Raw genomic sequence first — 20,722 nt, forward strand, 5'->3', positions numbered from 1 at the left:
ATACTAGGGGATTTACTGTATTAATTTTTCTTCACATTCTCTCTTTCGATAATCTCAACTAATTTTCTCAAACATTTCATGAAATAATTCATTTGATCTTTTGACATACCTTTTCGTGGTGTTCCTATTTTATTGAGTTAAGAGGAAAGAAATCTGATCACCTTTACAGCAATGTGCACCTTAGTTGTGGTCATTATTTGAAAGGCAAACTGCACACAGTAGATCTATAGCATGATCAGTAATTTGTGATTTTCACAAAGCACATCAACTGTATATTTCAGCATTTAAGTCACCTTCAGATAAGTTGGATGCCCATTTTCAGCCCCATTTTCATGGTTTTATCATATATCGGGCTTGTAAGTCATCACCCTACCCCACCCCCCAAAAAAATCGTGATGACTGAGGTGTTGGGTTGTTGTCATGGAGCCTCCAGCAAAATGACAAAAGTATGACACAAATTTTAAGTTAAAAGTAATAGAAATGGCCGAGAAATCCAGCAACTGTGCCACTGCAAGAAAATTTGAAATATACAAGAAGTTGGTAAGAGTTTAGAACAGGAAAGAAGATACTTTAAGAAAAATACCAAAGAAGCAAAGCTCGATGAGAAGAGGGCTCCTTCATTGGACAGAGTTGGAAAATCACATCTTAGCATGGGTATGTGAACAGAGGCAAGATTGCTAGTTACCCAAAATAAAATAAGAGCATTTGCACTGAAGAGGGCAAAGTTGGATCCAGAATTCATAAAGATTTTGAAGCAACAGTAGGCTGGCGCAACCATTTCATGAGGAGGAAAATTCTAGTATGACAAAAAAAAATTGCTCAGAAACTACCAAAAGATCTTGATCATAAAGTTATAATTTTTCACCAGTTTATTATAAGTAACTGGCAAAAATACCAGTTTGCATTGGCAAATACTGGAAACATGGATGAAACCTCCATGAATTTTGACATGTTAGGCAATAAAACAGTGGAATGTTAAGGTGTGAAAACTGCAAGCCAGAAGTACAGGCCATGAAAAGACCAGGTTTATGGTGGTGTCATTTTGCATGGCCGATGGGACAAAGTTAAGACCCATGGTAATCTTCAAGCATAAACTTAAACCTAAAATAAAATTCCCAGCAGGTATTTTTGTACATTTTCATGAAAAAGGATGGATGGAGGAAAGTGGTGTAAAACTATGGATAGGCAATGCGTGGAACAAGCAGCAGGTTTACACAAGGAATGGAGTTTGCTGGTCTGGGATATGTTTCGTAGCCACTTAACTGAGAACACTAAAATAGATTAGCACTAAATAATATTTACATGGCTGCTATCCCAGATACTTTGATGTCTATATTGCAATCTCTTGATATCTGCTTGAACAAGCCATTCAAAGACCATGTGGGTGAAGAATGGAATATATGGATGTTGAGTGCAGAAAAATCATTCACAAAATGCAGGGCAATGCATGCTGCATCACTTGATATGCTGTGACTTTGTGCTCAAGGCATGGGATAAAGTGAAAGTAGAGACTAATTAACTTGTTTTAAAAAGTGCAGTATCTCTAGTGCAATGGATTGTATGGAAGATGATTTATTGTGGGACACTGATGATGAAGCAGAAATCACCTCATCAGATACAGACTAGGACCTGTATGATGACTGTTTAAACAGTGAGACTCTGGATTAAGATATCTTTGTCTCAGATGATGATAGGGATAAGGATTTTGAAGGATTCTAAATGTGTTTTTATTTTAATAAACATTTTGTTGTGGCGGCCTGCCATAGCGGCGATCAAGCTGGTGCTCTGGGCGGTGAGCGCAACCAAAGGTCAGCAGCCCACACAGCACCACTGGTCACAGGAAATGAACTGGCGGGTGAACGGCAAGGGCAGCTTAAAGGCCAGTGACCCCAAAATGCCGCTGACCTTGCTGTGCAGCCAACAGACAAGGAAGAAGGGCATTATGTGAAGAGCATAGGGCAATAGAGGAAGTTTTTGAATGTGTTTCAAATTTATTGTCAGAGTACACACATGACATCTCATACAACTCTGAGATTATTTTTTCCTGTGGGCGAGGCAGAATTGCCACTTATTGGCAGTGCAAAAAAACTGCATTATTATGCAGGTAAGTACCTGCGTGCTATGTGTGTTGTGACGTCAGCCAAGGGGGACCACGGTGGGAACAGTGCAAGTGTAAAAGTCGGGCTGAGCCATAATAAAACTCAGAGCTCAATCTGACTCAATCAATGTGTGTCTTCTTTCGAGTAGCATGCGGTTACAATTGGTGACCCGACGGTTTAGACGGCATCTAAACTCAACGATGAGAGAACAGGCAGCTATCAATGTGGTCACTCTCAAGCTCCCAACCTTCTGAATGAATCGACCGCGCATGTGGTTTGATCAGGCTGAGACACAGTTCTGGATCCAGCAGATCACAGCAAAATCCACCCAGTACTACCACGAGGTGAGTGCCCTGGACCAGGACACGGCAGGCTGGATGGCGAACTTCATTCAGGAGCCCCCATTGGAAGGTGCGTACACTGCCTTCAAGGACTTGCTGATCGAGACCTTCGGTCTTTCATAGTGTGAGAGAGGGTCAGATTTGCTCCACCTGGACGGGCTAGTGGACAGGCCCCTGAATGAGATGCTGGCACTTCTGGGCAAACATGAGCCCTGCATCATATTTGAGCAGGCATTCCCAGTCTAACTGCCTGAGGATTTCAGTGACCCCGGAAAATCGCAGCATGAGCAGACGTTTTGTGGAAACAGAAGAGAGAGTGCTCGGCGTCCGTGGGGCTTGTCACTAAACCCCTCAGCCAGACCTATACAGAGCCACTAAGAGAACAGCAGCGCCCCAGAGGAGTGATCCAGATGACCAGTGGTATTTCTACCACCAAAGATGGGACGCCAGAACCTGCTGGCGCAGGCCGCCATGCTCATTTCAGGGAAATGTCAGGGCCAGCTGTTGCTAATGGCCACAACAGCTGGCCACCAAGACAGCCTCCTGTATGTTTGGGACTGCCAGTCCAGATGATGCTTCCTCATGGACACAGGAGCAGAGGTCAGCATTCTGCCCCCATTGGGACAGGACACCAGGAACAGGCAGTTGGACCCCATGCTGAGGGCTGACAACAACAGCATGATTCGGACTTACGGTACCTGCAAGGTCCAACGCAGTTGGGAGGCAATCTCTTCTCGTGGGCGTTCACGCTGGCTGCAGTGAAACAGCCACTCCTCGGGGCCGACTTCCTGCATGCCCGCAGACTGTTAGTGGACCTCAAGGGAAGGAGATTGGTCCACGTAAAGACTTTTCAAACCTTCCCTCTCAAAGACGCCAGGCTCCTAGCACTCCACCTGGACCCCATACAGAGATTGGACAATTTGTACACCAGGGTCCTGGCTGAGTTCCCTCCAGTGCTCAACCCCCAATTCACCACAATGATGCCCCGACATGAAGTACAGCACCACATCCTGATCCAGGGCCCGCTGTTCCAGGAAAAGACTCCTTCCTCTGGAGAAGCTCCAGCTGGCGAAGGAAGAATTCAGGAAGCTGGAGGAGCTCAGCATGGTGCGGCGGTCGGACAGTCCATGGGCTTCTCCCCTGCACATAGTATGCAAAGCAACTGGGGGCTGGAGACCATGCGGCGACTATCGCCAGCTCAATGAGGCCACAGCACCGGATCGGTACCCCATGCCACACATCCAGGACTTCACACCTAACCTGCACGGGGCAAGGATCTTCTCCAAGGTGAACCTCGAGCGGGATATCATCAGATCCCGGTATACCCTGATGATATCCCCAAGACTGCCATCATCACTCTGTCAAGGGGTCAGCAGTGGAGATGGTCAAGAACTTCAAATTCCTGGGTGGTAGCATCTCTGAGAATATGTCCTGGAGCCTCCATGTCGATGCAATCATGAAGAAGGCTCACCAGCTGCTATACTTTCTAAGGAGTTTGAGGAGATGTGGTGTGTCACTGTAGGCTCTCGTAAACTTCTATAGGTGTACCGTGGAAAGAATTCTGGCTGGTTGCATCACTGTCTGGTACAGAGATGACAATGCTCATAACAAGAAAAAATTCCAGATGGTCGTTAAAGGGCACCAGTCTTCGAGGACATCTACAAGAAATGGTGTCTTAAGAAAGCAACCTCTATCCTCAAGGACCCCCACCACCCAGGCCTTGCCCTCTTTATTCTTCTGCCATCAGGAAAAAGGTACAGGAGGCTTAGGCTGAGCACTCAGCGACACAAGAATAGCTCCGTCATCAGATTCCTGAATGAACAATGAACCACAGACACTGTCTGACTTTTTCTTGCACTATTATTTATTTTGTAATGTGTTCTATATAAATGTTTGGGCTGTGATACTTCCACAAACTCACAAATTTTGTGACATGTTCATGACAGTAAATTCTGATCCTGAAGTTCATCAGAAAATTTGAATTATATCTTGTTATATCTCACTGTAGTGTAACATCCACTTTTCCAGAATATCTGCTACTCAGGCACCAGTAAAGTCCCCAGTGTTCTAGAGTAGTAGAATTTTTTAGAACTACTCTGAAAAATTGGGGAGAAAAATTATTGACAATTTTATTTGGACAGGATTATGAATTAACTCGCTTCAGTTTGAATATGAGCAGCTGTTTATTTTCTTCACTTCAGTCTTTCCTGAAGTAGCTGAAATTGGTTTCACCGAGTTGTTATCCTTAAGAACTCTTACAATGTTCTGGGACTGAGTTGAATTATTCCAACAATTATTCCAAGCTGTGTTTCTCCCTTGAATTTTTCTGGGTTAAATTCTGTCTTTGTGCAGAGGGCAATTGTTCTCGCTTCACAAGAACATATAGTATGCATGAAATTAACAGCCTTTTGATAAGGAACCACATGGGGAGATGTCTAAATAAAGGTTATTGTATGTGGAACAAGTAATTCGGAAAATTCAAAGAGTTGAGAATAACTACTCAATTGTAATTGCTGGAAGTATCCACAAGATTTGTTGTGGAGCCTCATTTTTTCTGAGAGATGGAGTAAAGTTTTTCAGCCCATCATATTTATTCTGACTCTAAAAGGTTCCCATTTATCATCCCCTACTTATTTCCCTGTAATCTTATTCTCTTTCATGTGCCTTTGAAAGCCCATAATTCTTCTGTCACTTACATACTCTAGTGACAGTTTACCTGTTGTCAAAGGGCCATTTAACCTACCAGCATGTCTTTGTGTGCTAGGGAGGAGGCAGGAGAATAAGAAAAAAGGTTGGCAGAGAAGCTGTCTTTGCTGAGACTCAGCACCCTCTCTGTAACTGGATTCTAGTCTTAACAGAAAGATAACAGTCTGTAAAGGTTGGTAGCAGATCATCGAGCACCATCATGCTGAACACTGGCACACCTCTGGGCTGTGTGCTAAGCATGCTTCAGTTCACACTATTCATCCACAACTGCAATGCCAGCCCCAGCTCCAGCTCCAAAAGACTTATCAAGTTTGCAGATGACAGGAAGGCACAACAGTGACTGCACTTCCCGAGGCTGAGATGGGCAAGGCTACCAGCCACCATTCTATCAACTTTCTACAAATGTTTTTATCGAGAGAGTCCTGGCCAGCTGGTTGCTGTGGAGCATTGGATTGGAGGTTGATTTACAGGACCATAAAAGTAGCAGAGAGGATCACTGGGGTCTCTCTCTCTTCACCACTCTCTCTCTCTCTCTTCCCCCCACCCCCCCCCCCCCCCAACATCTGTGTTTTGTACTGGGATCATTGTTTAAAGAAGGTATAAAATCAGTGATGACACTTATCACCCCATGTACAGCATCTTCCATCTACTCCTGTTGGGAAAGAGATACAGAAGTATCAGAGCCAGAAGTACCAGGTTGAGGAATAGCTGAATAACTAATAAACTGCTAAAGCAACTCTCCTGGGCTCTTCTATTTATTGATAAAGTTACGTACATGACAGCAGCAATAAAGATTAGCCCAGATGGTGTTATATTTAAAATAATGTTTTAAATTATTAATCATCAATTATATAACACCTAATCCAATTTAAATAATTTATCTAAACTTAACTAAATTCATATACAATTGTCTAACTTAAATTTTAACTATGCATGAAAAAATCTGTATGTGTGGAATACCCCAAGCTACTACAGCTCAAGGCTCAATTCTGGGAAGGCTCTTCCAAGATCAAAGTTCAGAAATTTGTGATGATACATAGGCTTGAGATTGATGTGACATGCAGGCTTTTTAGATGGTTGAAGCATGCAGGCTTTAGAATGGTGAGACACGCAAGCTGTAAATGGTTGAGGCACGCAGGGCTTAATGAACGGTGAGACACACAGAATTTAAAATGGTGCGACACGCAGGCTTTAGGATGGTTGAGATGCACACAGGGCTTAGGATGGTGGAGACATGCACTTGGATGGAAGGAGCAGTTCATGAAGTGGGTGAAAGAGACCGGATTGACAGAAGGTTGATTAACTCACAAAAACTCTTGTTCCAGGTGCTTCAGAAAATTGTCCTTTTTAGATGAGTGCCTTCTTCTGCAGTTAGACTGCTTTTTTGGGTCAAACAAAGTGGATTGCAGTATTTCTTCTGTAAAACCCTTTTCGTGGGTCAGTTGAGTAGAGTGCAGTATTTCTTCTACAACTTTTAAAACCTTTTTCGGGGGTCAGTTGAAGTCCTTTCTCATCCCTCGGTAAACAAAATGAGTAAATCTGACAATTCTGTCTATAATCACACAATGAGGCCAAATGGGTTTCTCAATCCCACAAATGAGGTCGAAGGGATGTTTCTCTTGCGCTGCCTTTTTATAATGGTCTCTTGAACAAAATGTGTACTGTCTTTTTAAGAAACTGGTCACGTGGTCTCTGCTTCATGGCTTCTCCCCTTCACTGTGCAAAATGTGTTGAGTAAAGAACATGATGTCTCTGAATCCTGCATCCCTTTTCACAGATACTTTCCAAAAACCTACAGTCTTTTGCTAAATCTGGTCTTTTAAAGAGACAGTCCCACACAGATAAAATGAACTTGAAATGGGGGGAACATTATAATAATCTATATTTTAAATCTCTGTCTACATCTACTGTACTTGTATGTTTGAGTGTTTGCACTATCTTGCAATGTGGATAGAGAATGCTGTTTCATCGGGTTGTACTGGTATAATCAGATGATTAAATAAACTTGAACTAAACTGATTTTTTTTAAACAGGAAAGTCTGTTGGGATTGTTGTGAAATACACAAAAGTGCTGGAGAAACTCAGATGGTCACCCAGAGTCTGTAGGAAATAAAGGGGAAAAAATAAACTGGTTATTGTTAAATCAATACCAAGAAAAACTGCAAAAAGGTTGCTATGGACTCAATGGGCCTAAGAGGCAGTTTCCATCTCTGTACTCCATCTGTGCATCCCCCATACCGTCCAGCACCAGCTTAGCTAATGTTCTGTCTCTGAAGAATATAAATTGGGGACATCGGGGCAAGACAGCTGTTCCAGAGAGATATGAGGAATTGCTGTGTGCTCTTTCATAAACACTCGGCACACTGCCAAATCTTGACTGAGCCCTTCAGCCTGAAGGTTTCTGTATAAAATGCATGGACTGCACAGCATCCTCCGATGTTGCAGTAACTGTTTCATGGTTTACTCTTTGTAGGAGTGATTGTGTCCCATAGCTGTTTCCCTCATCTGGAACATTGAATGCTGAAGGACTAACTGTTCTAGCATTTGAGGGAATTCACTTCTGTTGTCCTGAATGCAGTCTGCATCCCTCCAAAGGCAGATGTTAAAGTAGTATTGAAGGATCTACTCACTGTGATCAACAAACATCAGGCAATGGTGTATCCCCGATGGCTTCTCTGTCATATTGAGGGACTCAAAGAAGATGCTTCCAGAGAAACTATCCCAGAACAAATTTTGAAAAAATGGAATAGTTAATTGTTTAAAGGAAAAATGGAAGGACTAATTTTAAAACATATATTGAAAATTTGGAATATGATTCATATGGAGATAGGGATTAAAAATGATCCATTACCTAAAATGTTGTTAAAACAAAATTGTTACGAGCCCAGAGGACCCAAAAACCCAGCAGCAATAGATATTCATCAAGACAAATGGTTACTTAAACAAAAGTTGGTTTTAATTATCTTTAAATATGCAAACAGAATCACACTTTAACTTATCACTATTGACTTAACCTAACTTAACTCCCTTCTAATTCTAAGCGCATGTGTATGTAATGTATGTGTAAGTTCTTAAAAGTTATTTGATTCACAGTCCAAATCTCACTTCTCATTCCTCCAAGTTCACTGGTTGCAGGCAATTCTTATACTGTGCACAGAATTTAACTTATATAAAGTTCACCAGGCTTTGGTGCTTGAAAGGTAAATGGTTACAGCTCAGGAAGGTTCTTGTCGGTTTTCAGAGAGAGAGATTAATTGTTCCAGGACACCCCCAACTGATTTACTTCTATCAGCTACTTCATTGTTTTGCTGATGAAACTTGCCCCATCAGGGTTCTCCAGATGATAACCTCTTTCTTACAGGTCACCACAGAGTGTCTTTTTGTTTCTCCTATTTCAAGTGAAACATTAGGCAGCCAGTCCTCTCCTCTTGCATGAACCACAAGGGCTTTGACCAGGCTGAACCAAGTACTCACAACCCGTCTTCAAAATGAGTTTTTCCACAAGCTTGCCAGCTTGTCCTGTTCCAGTTGCTTCTGCTGACTGTAAAACTGTATAACTGATCTCTCTCTCTCTCTCTCAGAGAGAAAGCCTGTTTTCCTCTCTCTGCTTGCAAAACCACAACCCTCTTAGAACAGCAAGTTCCACTCAAGGCAGAATGCAGATCTGACAAGTTCTTTCATCTTTTGCCTTTATGTAAACAACAATCCATTAGTGAAGTCTCTTGGGTACTCTCCAAAGCTTTTGCAAAGATTGTTGGCCCTAACATGATTAACATTAACAGATCTCCAGTATTTTAAATAAGATCTGTTTTAAAGTGTTTGTATGTGACCTAGACTCACAAACCTGACTCAATTTATCTCCCAAAAACATATCTATATAGTGTCACAAAATCAACTTATTCCTTTCACTTTGAATAATTCTTTATTTGATCATTGGTATAGTAAAGGTATACAGAGGATAATTTTTAAAAAAACTTTTGAGCAATTAAAATATAAATATAATATACAAAATAATACAATTTTTTCATATTACCAATTAAAATCATTTAAAAAATAAATTAGGAACAGATTTGAGATTCCCAGAAAAAGTCAATTTGAAGATATAACAGATACATTTATTATTAAGAAATTTATCACTAATATGTTTATAAAATTACAAGAAACTAAAAGGAAAAAAGATTTATATAAATCAAAATTATGATGGGAGAAAGATTTAAATATACAAATTCAGGAGGAAATATGGTCAAAATTGTGTCAAGATAGTGTTACAAATGTAGTTAATGCTAGATATCAAATGGTCCAATATAATTTTCTTCATCAATTATATTATACTTCACATAAATTGAATACACTTAATTCTAATTATCTGGATAAATGTTTTCGATGAAACAAGGAAATAGATTTTTTTTACATTTGGTATTGTCCTGTGAGAGAGTGGAATGATTTGAGTGTATTGTTAGGACAAATTATGATCCAAGAATATTTTTACTTGGGAATATATATGAAAAAGATATAAAACTGAAATTGGATAAATATCAAGAATTTTTAAAAAATATAGCAGTGTTGACTGCAAAGAAATGTGTAGCGGTAATGAGTAAAACTGAGAGTGTGGTACAATTAGACAGATGGCATATTCAAATACAAAATTATATACCTTTAGAAAAAAATACATAGTTTAAGGAATCGAATTGAAAACTTTTATAATATTTGGGAACCATATAAGGATTTTATGAATAAAATTCCATTCACATCTTCCACCTTATCCACCCCTCTCAATTAGAAATTATATAAAATAGTCAATGTTAATAATATATATGTAGAAATAGGTGTTCTTTCTTCTTTTTCTTCCTTTTGAGGGGGTAGGGAGATTTGGGTGAAAAATAATAATTTTTGGATCATTTTGTATGACATATTTACTGTACTATTTATATTTACTGTATTTATACTTTGTATTGATGCAAATGATAAATAACATTAAAAAAAAACTACCACAGCATGTTTCCTGTAAAACCAGGGAATTGAACATTCCCCACCACTGCTATGCTACCATTTCATGTCCACACTGTTTCTATTTCCTACATTGAGGCAAAAACTGAAGAGCATTGTAAAGAAGACTATACAGAGCTGGTAGGGAATAAAAAGAGCACCTTTGTGACTGAGATTGGGCCACTTTGAAAGTCAATAGGATGGGCTATGTTCAAGGTATTGTCAGTGGATTTGAATTAATATGTCTCAGTTGCTACTGACTTTATCAGGAAATGCATGATGATTGTGTTCGAACTAGGACTATTTGACTGTAGCCTAAACAGTAGCCATGGGTGAACCAAGAGATCTGCAACCTGTTGAAGACCAGATCTGTAGCATTCAGGTTGAGGTATACCAAAGCATACAACAAGTGCAGGTGCAATTTCTGGAAAGGCATACCAATGCAAAAAGACAATTCTGGACTAAGCTGGAGTCTCAGATGGATGCTCAGCAGCTGTGGCAGTGCATGCACACCATTGCACCCAGTTGAGTGAAATGAGGTAATATCATGAACTGTAAAACATCTCTTCCAAATGAGCTCAATGCCTTCTCAGCTCATTTTGAAAGGGAACACAATGATGCCCCAAAGGGAACCCCATAAGCTCCCGCGACTATGCTTGCAGTTTCTGAGAATGATGTGAAAAGAATCTTCGGGAGGATGAATCGTTGGGAAGTGTCTGGCCCAGGTTGTGTACCTGACCAAGTCCTTAAAATCTGTGCAGACCAATTGGCTGGAGTTTTTACAGATGTTTTACAGATGTTTTCAATCTCTTGCTGTGATGAACAAATGAACATCTATCATGCTGGTACCCAAGAAGAGCAAGGTGACCCATTTCAACAAGCATCAGTCGGTGGTTACATGCATCTTCTGTAAAGAAGTGCTTTGAAAGGTTGATTATGGAGTAAATCAATTCCTGACTTAGGAAGGACATGAACCCACTTCAATTTGGTTAGTGTCACAACAGGTCAACTTTGGATGCCATCTTGCTGGCCTTCCTCTCTGTGTTGAATCACCAGGTCTACATCAGGGTGTTGTGCATTGACCTCAGCTTTACTTTTAATACTATCAAATGAGAAAAACTATAAATGAAACTCAGTATATGAGGCTCTTTTGGACTCTGCAACTGGATCCTACATTTACTCATCAAAAATTATTGAAAAATAGATAAATGCAGATGCTGGTAATCTGAATTAAAAACAATGATGGAACTACTCATCAGGATAGACAATATCTGTGGAGAGAGAAAAGGAACCAGTGTTTGAGGTCATTGGCCTCACACGATAAAGGTGATGAAAGGTCATTGACCTGAAATATTAATTCTGATTTTTCTCATTCTGCAAATTCAGTTCACAGATTTGTGATTCAAATGTGACTTTTTTGAATAGAAGAAAAAGGAGCAAGAACAGGTCATTTGGCCCATTGAACTTACTCCACCATTTAATAAGATCATGGCTGATCTGACAGTTCCATCTACCTGCCTTTTCCCCAAAACTTTTAATTCCCCTACTATGCAAAAATATATGTCTTAATTATATTTAATGAGGCAGTCTCCACAGCTTCCTTGTGCAGAGAATTCTACAACTTCACTGCTCTATGGGAAAGGTAGTTTCTCCTAATCTCTGCTTGAAGTCCACTCCACTTAAACTTGAGGCTAAATTATTCTGTTTCAAATTTCACCAATCGGTGGAAACAAGTTTTCTGCATGTATCTTGTTGAAGACTTTCATAATTTGATATTTGACTCTGCTCAGCATTGCCAATCAGATAAACATTTGTTTATCCCAACTCTTTCACTATTGGTTTACCCACAACTCAGTGCATGTTACAGATATGTCCTTTGTGCAGCACCTTGTGGAATGTTTTCTGAAAATACAAGTACATAACATTTACCTGTTCCATCTATTCACTGGGCTCCATGTATCCTCAAAGAACTCCAGTATATTTGTGAAATGTGGCCTGTCCTTCATGAATTTAAGCTCCGTCTGCCTGATGGAACAATTTTTATTTTTGATGTCTTGCTTTTTTCCCCCCCCTTCATGATATATTTAAGCATTTCTTTTAAAATGTCTGTTTAGCAAACTGGCCTAGAGTTACCTGCCTTTTACCTACATCCTTTTTTAAACAGAGATGCGACATTTGCTGTTTTCCAATCTTCTGTGATTTGTCCAGAGAATTTTGGTAAATTACCTCAAACCTCCACCATTTCTTTCAGTACCTTGGGATGCATTCTATCAGGACCAGGGAACTTGTCTGTCTTTGGAACCATGGTTGTTCAGACCTATCTCTTTCATGACAGCAGTTGTAATGAGGTTCTCGCTTTCCATCACATCCTTGAAACCACCCTTTGGCATATTGGACATGTCTTCCACTGTGAAGACTGACACAAAATAATAGTTAAGGCCTCAGCCATTTTTGCATTTCCCAATATTAATTCCCCTTCTCATCTTTCAATGGACCAATGTTCACATAAGCTGCTCTCTTCTGCTTTACATAATTACAAACATTTTTGCTAACTGTTTTAATAATTTGTGGTTTTACTTCCGTAATCTATCTTTTTTTATTGCTTGCTTAGTGGTTCTTTGTTTCTTTTTAAAGTTTTCCCATTTCAGTTCTTCCAGTTTCACACTACTTTGGTGACTTTGTATGCATGAGCTTTTAATTTGATGCCTTCTTGTATTTGTTTCATTATCTAAGATTACCTCTCCCTACCCTTACTATGCCTGTTTTTCACTGGAATATACTTTTGTTGACCACTGTGAAAAGTCTTTCAAATTCTTCCCCTATTCCTCAATTGTCCCACCATGTAGTCTGTGCTCCCAGTCTATGCTATCCACCTCTTCCCTCATTCCATTGGGGTTTCCATTGATTAGGCATACTAAACTAGTTCTAGATCATACTAATGCACCCTCTATTTGACTGTGAAATTCAGTTACACTATAATCATTTTTTCTGAAAGGATCCCTAACTGCAAGATAATTTATTTTACCTGTGTTGTTGCGCAGGACGACATCTAACTTAGCTTGCTCCCTTGTAGGTTTTGTAACATGCTGGTCAAGAAAGCTATATTGGAAGCAAACGATTTGCCCAGTCTATACGCTGGATAAAGCCCCCCCATGACAACTGTCATTCAATTTTTATGTGTAACAGGTTTTTTTTTGGTGCACTGCAATGTTATAGTTTGGTGGCCTGGGTTCATCGCCTTTCTGAATGTTTACACAAAGCATTCTGCCTCTCCATTAGTACTTGAGTGATAGGGTGCTGACAAAATATGTCAGATATTGTTATCACACATAAATTTCTTGAAAGGTTCTGATGTAAATTGGGGTCCATTGTCCGTAACCAATTCGTGAGGTAGTCTGAATTTGTCTGTTCAATTGTAGAATCGGTTTTGGTGTTTTTCATGTGCGAAGCTACTGGCCATTTGGAATGTGCGTCCACCGCTATAAAGAAAGTCTCTCCCGTGAATGGCCCCTTGTGAAGTCTGTGAATCTGATGCCAGAGTCTGGAAGGCCATTTCCATGGGTTATATTCGGCCTGTGGAATTTTTGGCTGCATTGACTGACATATTTTTCATTCTCTCAATGTTGTTTAAATGTCTCTGTCTATTGATGGCCACCAAACATGCATCTGGGCCGGTGCTTTCATTTATGCCATTCCTGGATGGTTGTGGTGCAGCTCTAATAATATGGTGTTTTGCCATTTGCTCAGGATAATTGTACAGGTACCCCAAAGTAAACGTCCTTCTTCAACTAATAGTTCATAGTGACATGTGAAATAAGCTTTCAGGTCTTCTGGTATGATCTCAGATTCTGGCCATCCATTAAGGGTGAAGTATAAGACTTTGCTTAACGATGCCTCCTTTTGGGTTTCTTTGCCAATCATCTGGCCTGTAATGGGTAATTGTTATAGTTGTTCTTGGTTGATAACTGCTGCTTCTGCTGTCCATTTAATAATTTCTTCTTTTTGTTCAGTTTCGGATAGTTGTAAGCGTGATAAGGCATCTGCATCGCTGTTGAGTGTACCCAGTTTATGTTTTACCTCATAGTTGTATGCAGCTAGTAGCAGGGCCAATCTTTGAATTCTGGCTGCAGCTAATGTTGGTATCCCTTTGTTGGGGCCAGATCAAACTTAGAGGTTTGTTGTCAGTGATTAGGTTGAAAGTTCTTCCGTAGAGTTATTGGTGGAATCTTTTTACACCACAAATTATTGCTAATCCTTCCTTTCCAGTTGTGCATAATTGCATTTTCTAGCAGTTAATGTCCATGAACCATATGCCTCTGGTTGCTCACCCTTTTCTGTGATTTGGGACAATATTGTTCCCAGTCCTACTGGTGAAGCATCAACTGCTAGAGTCATTTCCTTGTTTGGGTTGTAGTGGATCAGAATCTCATTTGTTGACATTACTATTTCTTTTAGTCAATCGACTTTTTAGTTTCCGTATTCCATTACCATTTTTGATCTTTCTTGAGTAAATGGTTTAAGGGGGTTGCATAGAATAGACATGTTAGGGATATGTTTCTGATAGTGATTTATAAGCCTTAGAAAGGACAGTAATTCCAACTTGTTTGAACCTGTGTTTTTCTCCCCCACCCCATTACTATTTCTGATCTCTACCCTGGTAGATTCAACATTCTGATCCTTGTATCATCACTCACCATTGCCCTAATCTCATCCTGAATTAAGAGCACTACCCATCTCCCTTGTCTTCCTGCCATCGTTCAAAATTACCTGTCACCTTGGATACTTAATTCGTAATCATCTCCATCCTGCTATCATATTTATATCTTGGCCATTAAATCTGTCATCCTGCATGGATGGATTTTTAACCCTCTGATACATTAGTTTAAACCCTCCCCAATATTAGGGTAGGGTGTAGAACATCTAGCTGTTACTGGTCCTCCAACCCCACAACTGATTCCAGTGCCCTAGAAATCAGAAATCCTCCCTGCTGCACTACTGCTCAAGCCATGTATTCATCTTAACTATTGTGCTGTTCCTACTCTGACTTGCATGTGGTATAGGTAGCAATCCTGGGATGTCTACCTTTGAAGTTCTATTTTTAATTTGTGTCCTAACTCCCGAAAATTCAAGTTACTGGACCTCATCTCATGTTTCACTTACATTGGTACCAACATGCATCATGACAGCAGGTTGTTCAGCCTCCCCTTCTGCTTTCCTTTAGATAAGTATGGAGTAGTTGGATGAAAGAAAACATTAAAATAATGTAGGTTGCCTTTACCTCTGTTAAGGTATAGGCAGATGTTTGAAAAGTTTGACTTTGAATCTAATTCGATGGATTTATTTAGAGAGGCTATTTTTTACATTTTAATTTTAGTCAATGAATTCACTTTAAATTTAAAATTAACCCATTAAGTGAGATGGCAAAGATATTTAACATGGAAAACTTTAACATTCACATAGACTAGGTGAATCAGGTTGGTTGGGGCAGACTTGAGGAGGACTTCATAGAATAATTCATGATGGCTTTCTTGAGCATCATGTTACTGAACCTACAAGGGAACGGTGTCTTGGATTGGACCTGTGCAATGAGACAGGTAACATTAGTGATCATGAAGTCAGGGATCCTCTTGGAAATAGTGATCATAGTATGATTGAGTTCCACATACAAATGAAAGGCGCAATAGTTTGGTCTAAAACAAATGTAAGATGCCTAAACAAAGGAAATTTCAAGGGGATAAGGGAAGAGTTGGCCATTGTAGACTGGGAATGCAGACTATATGGAGGGTTGGTTGAGGAACAGTGAAAGACTTCCAGAGATTTTTTTATGGTGCTCAACTAAAGTACATTCTAGTTAAAAGCAAGGACAGTAAGGGTGGGGGCAGCCAGCCTTGGATAACTCAGGAAATAAAGGAAGGCTTCAAACTAAAAGCCCATGCGTACAAGGTCACCAAGAGCAGTGGGAAACTTGAAGATTGCAACCATAAGAACATTACAGCACAGAAACAGGCTCCTTTGGCCCTTCTAGTCTGTGCCTTACTGACCTCGTTCCATTGACCTGCACCCAATCTATGGCCCTCCAAATCCCTCCAATCCATGTACCTGCCCAAATTCATATTAAATGTTAAAATTAAGCCCGCATTAACCACTTCAGCTGGCATTGGGAAAACTTTAAAAAGCAACAAGGAACCACAAAGCAAGCAATAAAGAAAGGGAAGATAGATTATGGAAAAAGATTGGCACAAAATATACAAATTGACAGTAAAGTTTTTATATAAAGCGCAAAAGAATGGCTAAAGTGAACGTAGATTCCTTGGAGTATGAGAAAGGGGAATTGGTATCGGGTAATGAGAAAATAGCAAAAGCTTTAAATGACAATTTTGTGTCAGTCTTCATTGTGGAGGACGTCTACCATGTTAAAGACAATTATTCATGTGATGGGAAGTAAAGACCTGGACATAACAGTGATCACTAAAGAAGAGATGGTAAGTAAAGATAGATACGTCCTCTGGTCCTGACTGAAAGAAATGGCTGAAGTTGGAGTTGATGCTTACCAGAATTCTCTGGACATATCCTGGCAGATTGGAAGATGGCAAATGTCACACAACTGTTCAAAAAAGAATGTAGGAAAAAGGCAGGTAACTATAGGACAGTTAGTGGATAGGAAAACGCTTGAAGCCATCATTAAAGAAGAAATAGGAAGGTACCTGGAATGAATTGGAACCATCAGGCAGACCTAGCATGGATTTAGCAGAGGCAGGTCTTGTTTGACAAACTTGTTGGAATTCTTTGATATATTGAGTGTAGTAGGACAATATTTACTTGGATTTCCAGAAGGCATTCCATAAGGTGCCACTTAAAAGGGTTATTCATAAGATAAGGATGTATAGGATGATGTATTAGCATGGATAAAGGATTGATTAACCAATAGAAAGCAGAGAGTTGGGATATCATGGGTGTTTTTCTAGTTGGCAATCTGGTGAGCGGTGTGTCCGCAACTATTCACAATATACATTAATGATCTGGAAGGGGGACTCTGTGTTGAGTATCTAAGTTTGCTGATAGAATGGAAAAGCAAATTGTGCAGAGGATATGGAGAGACTGCAGAGAGATTTAGATAGGTTAAATGTGTGGGCAAGGGTCTGGCAAATGGAGTATAATCTTGGCAAATGTGAGGTTATTCACTTTGGAAGGAAAAATGGAAGATCAGATTATTACTTAAATTGCAAGTAATTGATGGATGCTGCTGTGCACAAGGCCTTGGGAGTGCTGGTGCATGAATTGCACAAGGTTAGTTTGTAGGTGCGGCAAGTTATCAAAAAGGCAAGTGGAATGTTGGCTTTCATTGCTAGAGGGATTGAGTTTAGAAGCAGAAAGATTATGCTGCAACTGTACAGAGTACTGGGGAGGCCGCATTTGGAGTACTGCGTGCAATTCTGGTCTCCTTGAGGAAAGATGTACCCTCTGGCTAAATAAATTGTGCCAATGAAAGTCAAAGAAGCCATTATGAGGCTGAAAAACAAGAATAAAACAGTAAGAGATGTTGTCCAAATCTTAGGATTACCAAAATCAACAGTTTGGAACATCATTAAGAAGAAAGAGCTTATTGATGAGCTTAGTAATTGCAAAGGGACTGGTAGGTCAAGGAAGACCTTTACTGTTGAAGACAGAGCACTCTCATCAGAATGAAGAAATATCCCCAAATGCCTGTCTGCCAGATCAGAAAAACTCTCCAGAAAGCAGATGTCAATGACTACTGACCACAGAAAACTTTATGAACCAAAATACAGAGGCTGCTCTGCAAGATACAAACTGCTAGCAACATTAACAGGATGGGCAGATTACAGTTTGCCAATAAGTATTTGAAAGAGCCTGCAGAATTCTGGAAAAAAAGGTCTTATGGACAGATGACACCAAGATTAACCTGTATCAAAACGATGACGAGAACTAAAGTGTGGAGACATAAAGGAATTGCCCAAGATCCAAAGCATACCATCTCATCTATGAAACATGGTGATGGGGGTGTTATGACAAACAAAGGAGTTTTTCAAAGCTAAAAACTGGAAAATTCTTGGATGACCAAGTCAATCACCCGATCTAAATCCAATTGAGCATGCCTTCCAGATGCTGAAGAAGAAATTTAAGGGGTTAACCCCATGGCTGCATTAGAGGCCTGGCAGTGCATCACCAGAGAACATACTAAGGCCCTGGTGATGTCCATGAATCACAGACTTCAAGCAGTCATTGCATGCAATCAATGTGCAACAAAGTACTAAAGATGACTACTTTAATATACACATCGTTGCTATGTCCCAAATATTATGGTGCCCTGAAATGAGGGAACTATGTATTTTTAAAACATTGGTGTAATTTCTACATGGTGAAACCAAAATGTATTCTAAATAACCTTGAATAAAATCTGGAATGAGCTCCTGAATCATGTGTGAATTGTTTGAATATACATTTCAAACTGTGGAGCACAGGGATAAATGAAGGAAAAAAAAAAGTATCTTTGTCCCAAACATTATGGAGGGCACTGTATATTTGCAGTTTGGCAATGATGAACAATTAGACTTTTTTTCCAAACAATATGTATTTGAAAATATTTGTATCGATTTGTAGATAAATAGTGAAACAATGAAAGGATCTAATGTTCAGAACAATCATGTTTTTGTAGACAAATTGATGTTTAGGTGCAGCAAGCAATTTGTTACATTGTCTCTCTTTACAAGATGATTTGATAGCAAGTCAAGGCATCTTGCTACAATTACACAGGATCAAGGTCAAATCTCGTCTGGAACATCACATAGGTGTGATCTCTTTACTATGCAAAATATATTTGGCATTGAGGGAGTACAGTGAAGGAGCAACCCACTAACTCTTGGGGTTGTGGGCATATATGAGGAGAGTAGAAATACACTGGTGTCTAAAGACAAGTTCAGAAGAATGAGAGGTATATTTCAAGAAATAAAGAAGAACCTAAGTAATAGGAGCAGGTGTACGCTGCTTGCTTTTAGTCTGCACTGCCATTCTGTCAAATCATTGCTGATCTGATTTTTGGTCTCACTCCACTTTCTTGGGTATTCCCTATAATCCATCACTCCAATATAATCCTAAAATCTATGATCATCCTGAATATATTCAAAGTCTCTGCATAAACAATTCCAAAGATTCTCCTTGTCTTTCGTTAGTGACCCTTATTTTTGACAGAATAGACAATAGGTGCTGGAGTAGGCCAATTGGCCCTTCGAGCCAGCACTGCCATTTATCGGATCATGGCTGATCTTTCCCTTTCAATAACCAATTCCAGCCTTATCCCCATAACTCCCCTGCCCACAAGAGCCTTATCCAACTTTCTCTTAAATCTATCCAACGAATTTGCCCCTACTACCCTCTGTGGCAATGCATTCCACACACCCACAACTTTCTGGGTAAAAATATGGATGTGGAGTTGATGTTTCTACTGACTATGTGTTTAGCACTAAAGATCACAGTCTCAAAATAAGAGGCCAGCCATCCAGGATGATGGAAATAAATCTCCTCACACCAAAGGAGGAATCTTTGAAATTTGCTCAGTCATTGGAGATTTTCGTGACTGAGATTGGTAGACTTTTAAATGTGCCCTCGTCTTGCTTCTATTTCTATGTTCTTGTGATTATGAGATACTGGATTTCATTTTGTAACAAATACTTGTTGGTCAGTAGCTGCCATATTCTGTAATATAGTTTTGGAACTAATATTTATTTCTCATATTATCAGGCAACCTGACAAACTAGTGGTGGTTTGGACTAGAAGAAGTAGGCGGAAGTCATCTAAGGTATGTATTAAATATTCATTGGAGGCCAGATGTGATGATACACAAGAACTTAAGAAACAGGAGCTGGTGTGTGCCATGTGGCCTTGAGCCTACTCTGTCATTTTGTAAGATCATTGCTGATCTGATCTTGGTCTCCGCTCCACTTTCTTGGCTGCTCCCTGTATCCTTCACTTCTATTTAGTTCAAAAATCTGTAATCACCGAGACAATATTCAATGGCTCTACTTTAGGCAATTCCAATGATTCGTAACCTTCAAAGAGAAGAAATCCTCCTTATTTATGTCTTAACTAAGTGACCCTTTTTCTAAAATTAGTTCCACTTATGTAGGGAAATATATTCTTATCTACCCTGTCAAACTACACCCTGCCCCTTCAGAATTTTAACATTTCAAAAGGGTTGCTACTCATTCTTTAAAACTCGAGAGAATGTAAGACTGCTTCCAATTCATTCAGGCCCAAATAATTTGGGTGGATTCCTGAACCCATCTGAATTGGTTTCTAATTTTTTTTAAACATTTTTTATTTTTCACACTATGAACCATACTGTCCAAAATACACACAAACATTTCCCTCTTGAATATACACAGTGCCATTTTCTCCCCTTCCCCCCCCTCCCTTCCCTCCCTCCTTCACCCCACCTCCCCACCCACTCAACGTTCAAGATATATGAAGTTCCTAATTATTGGGCAGTTTAATGACAGGTATTGTAAAGGAAAATAAACCCGGAGAAGGATTATATTTTGTACCATTCTAATTATTTAACAGCCTAATAAGAGG

At 39.7% G+C, this 20,722-nt stretch overlaps 1 protein-coding gene across 12 annotated transcripts in view; it reads left to right on the forward strand.

Annotated features, from left to right (window-relative positions):
- Positions 1–20,722, forward strand: part of ehbp1 (EH domain binding protein 1) — a 561,098-nt gene that overhangs the window by 49,640 nt on the left and 490,736 nt on the right. For all 12 annotated transcript variants that reach the window (XR_011355819.1, XR_011355820.1, XM_069931681.1 and 9 more), the window contains exon 3: positions 19,889–19,946. Coding sequence is in view for 10 of the 12 variants with exons in the window: in XM_069931681.1 (XP_069787782.1) it covers positions 19,889–19,946 (58 nt within the window). In the remaining 2 variants the exon portion in view is untranslated. The remainder of the gene's footprint in view (positions 1–19,888; positions 19,947–20,722) is intronic.

Source organism: Narcine bancroftii, chromosome 4 (assembly GCF_036971445.1).
Source record: "Narcine bancroftii isolate sNarBan1 chromosome 4, sNarBan1.hap1, whole genome shotgun sequence".
NCBI classification, from domain to species: Eukaryota; Metazoa; Chordata; class Chondrichthyes; order Torpediniformes; family Narcinidae; genus Narcine; species Narcine bancroftii.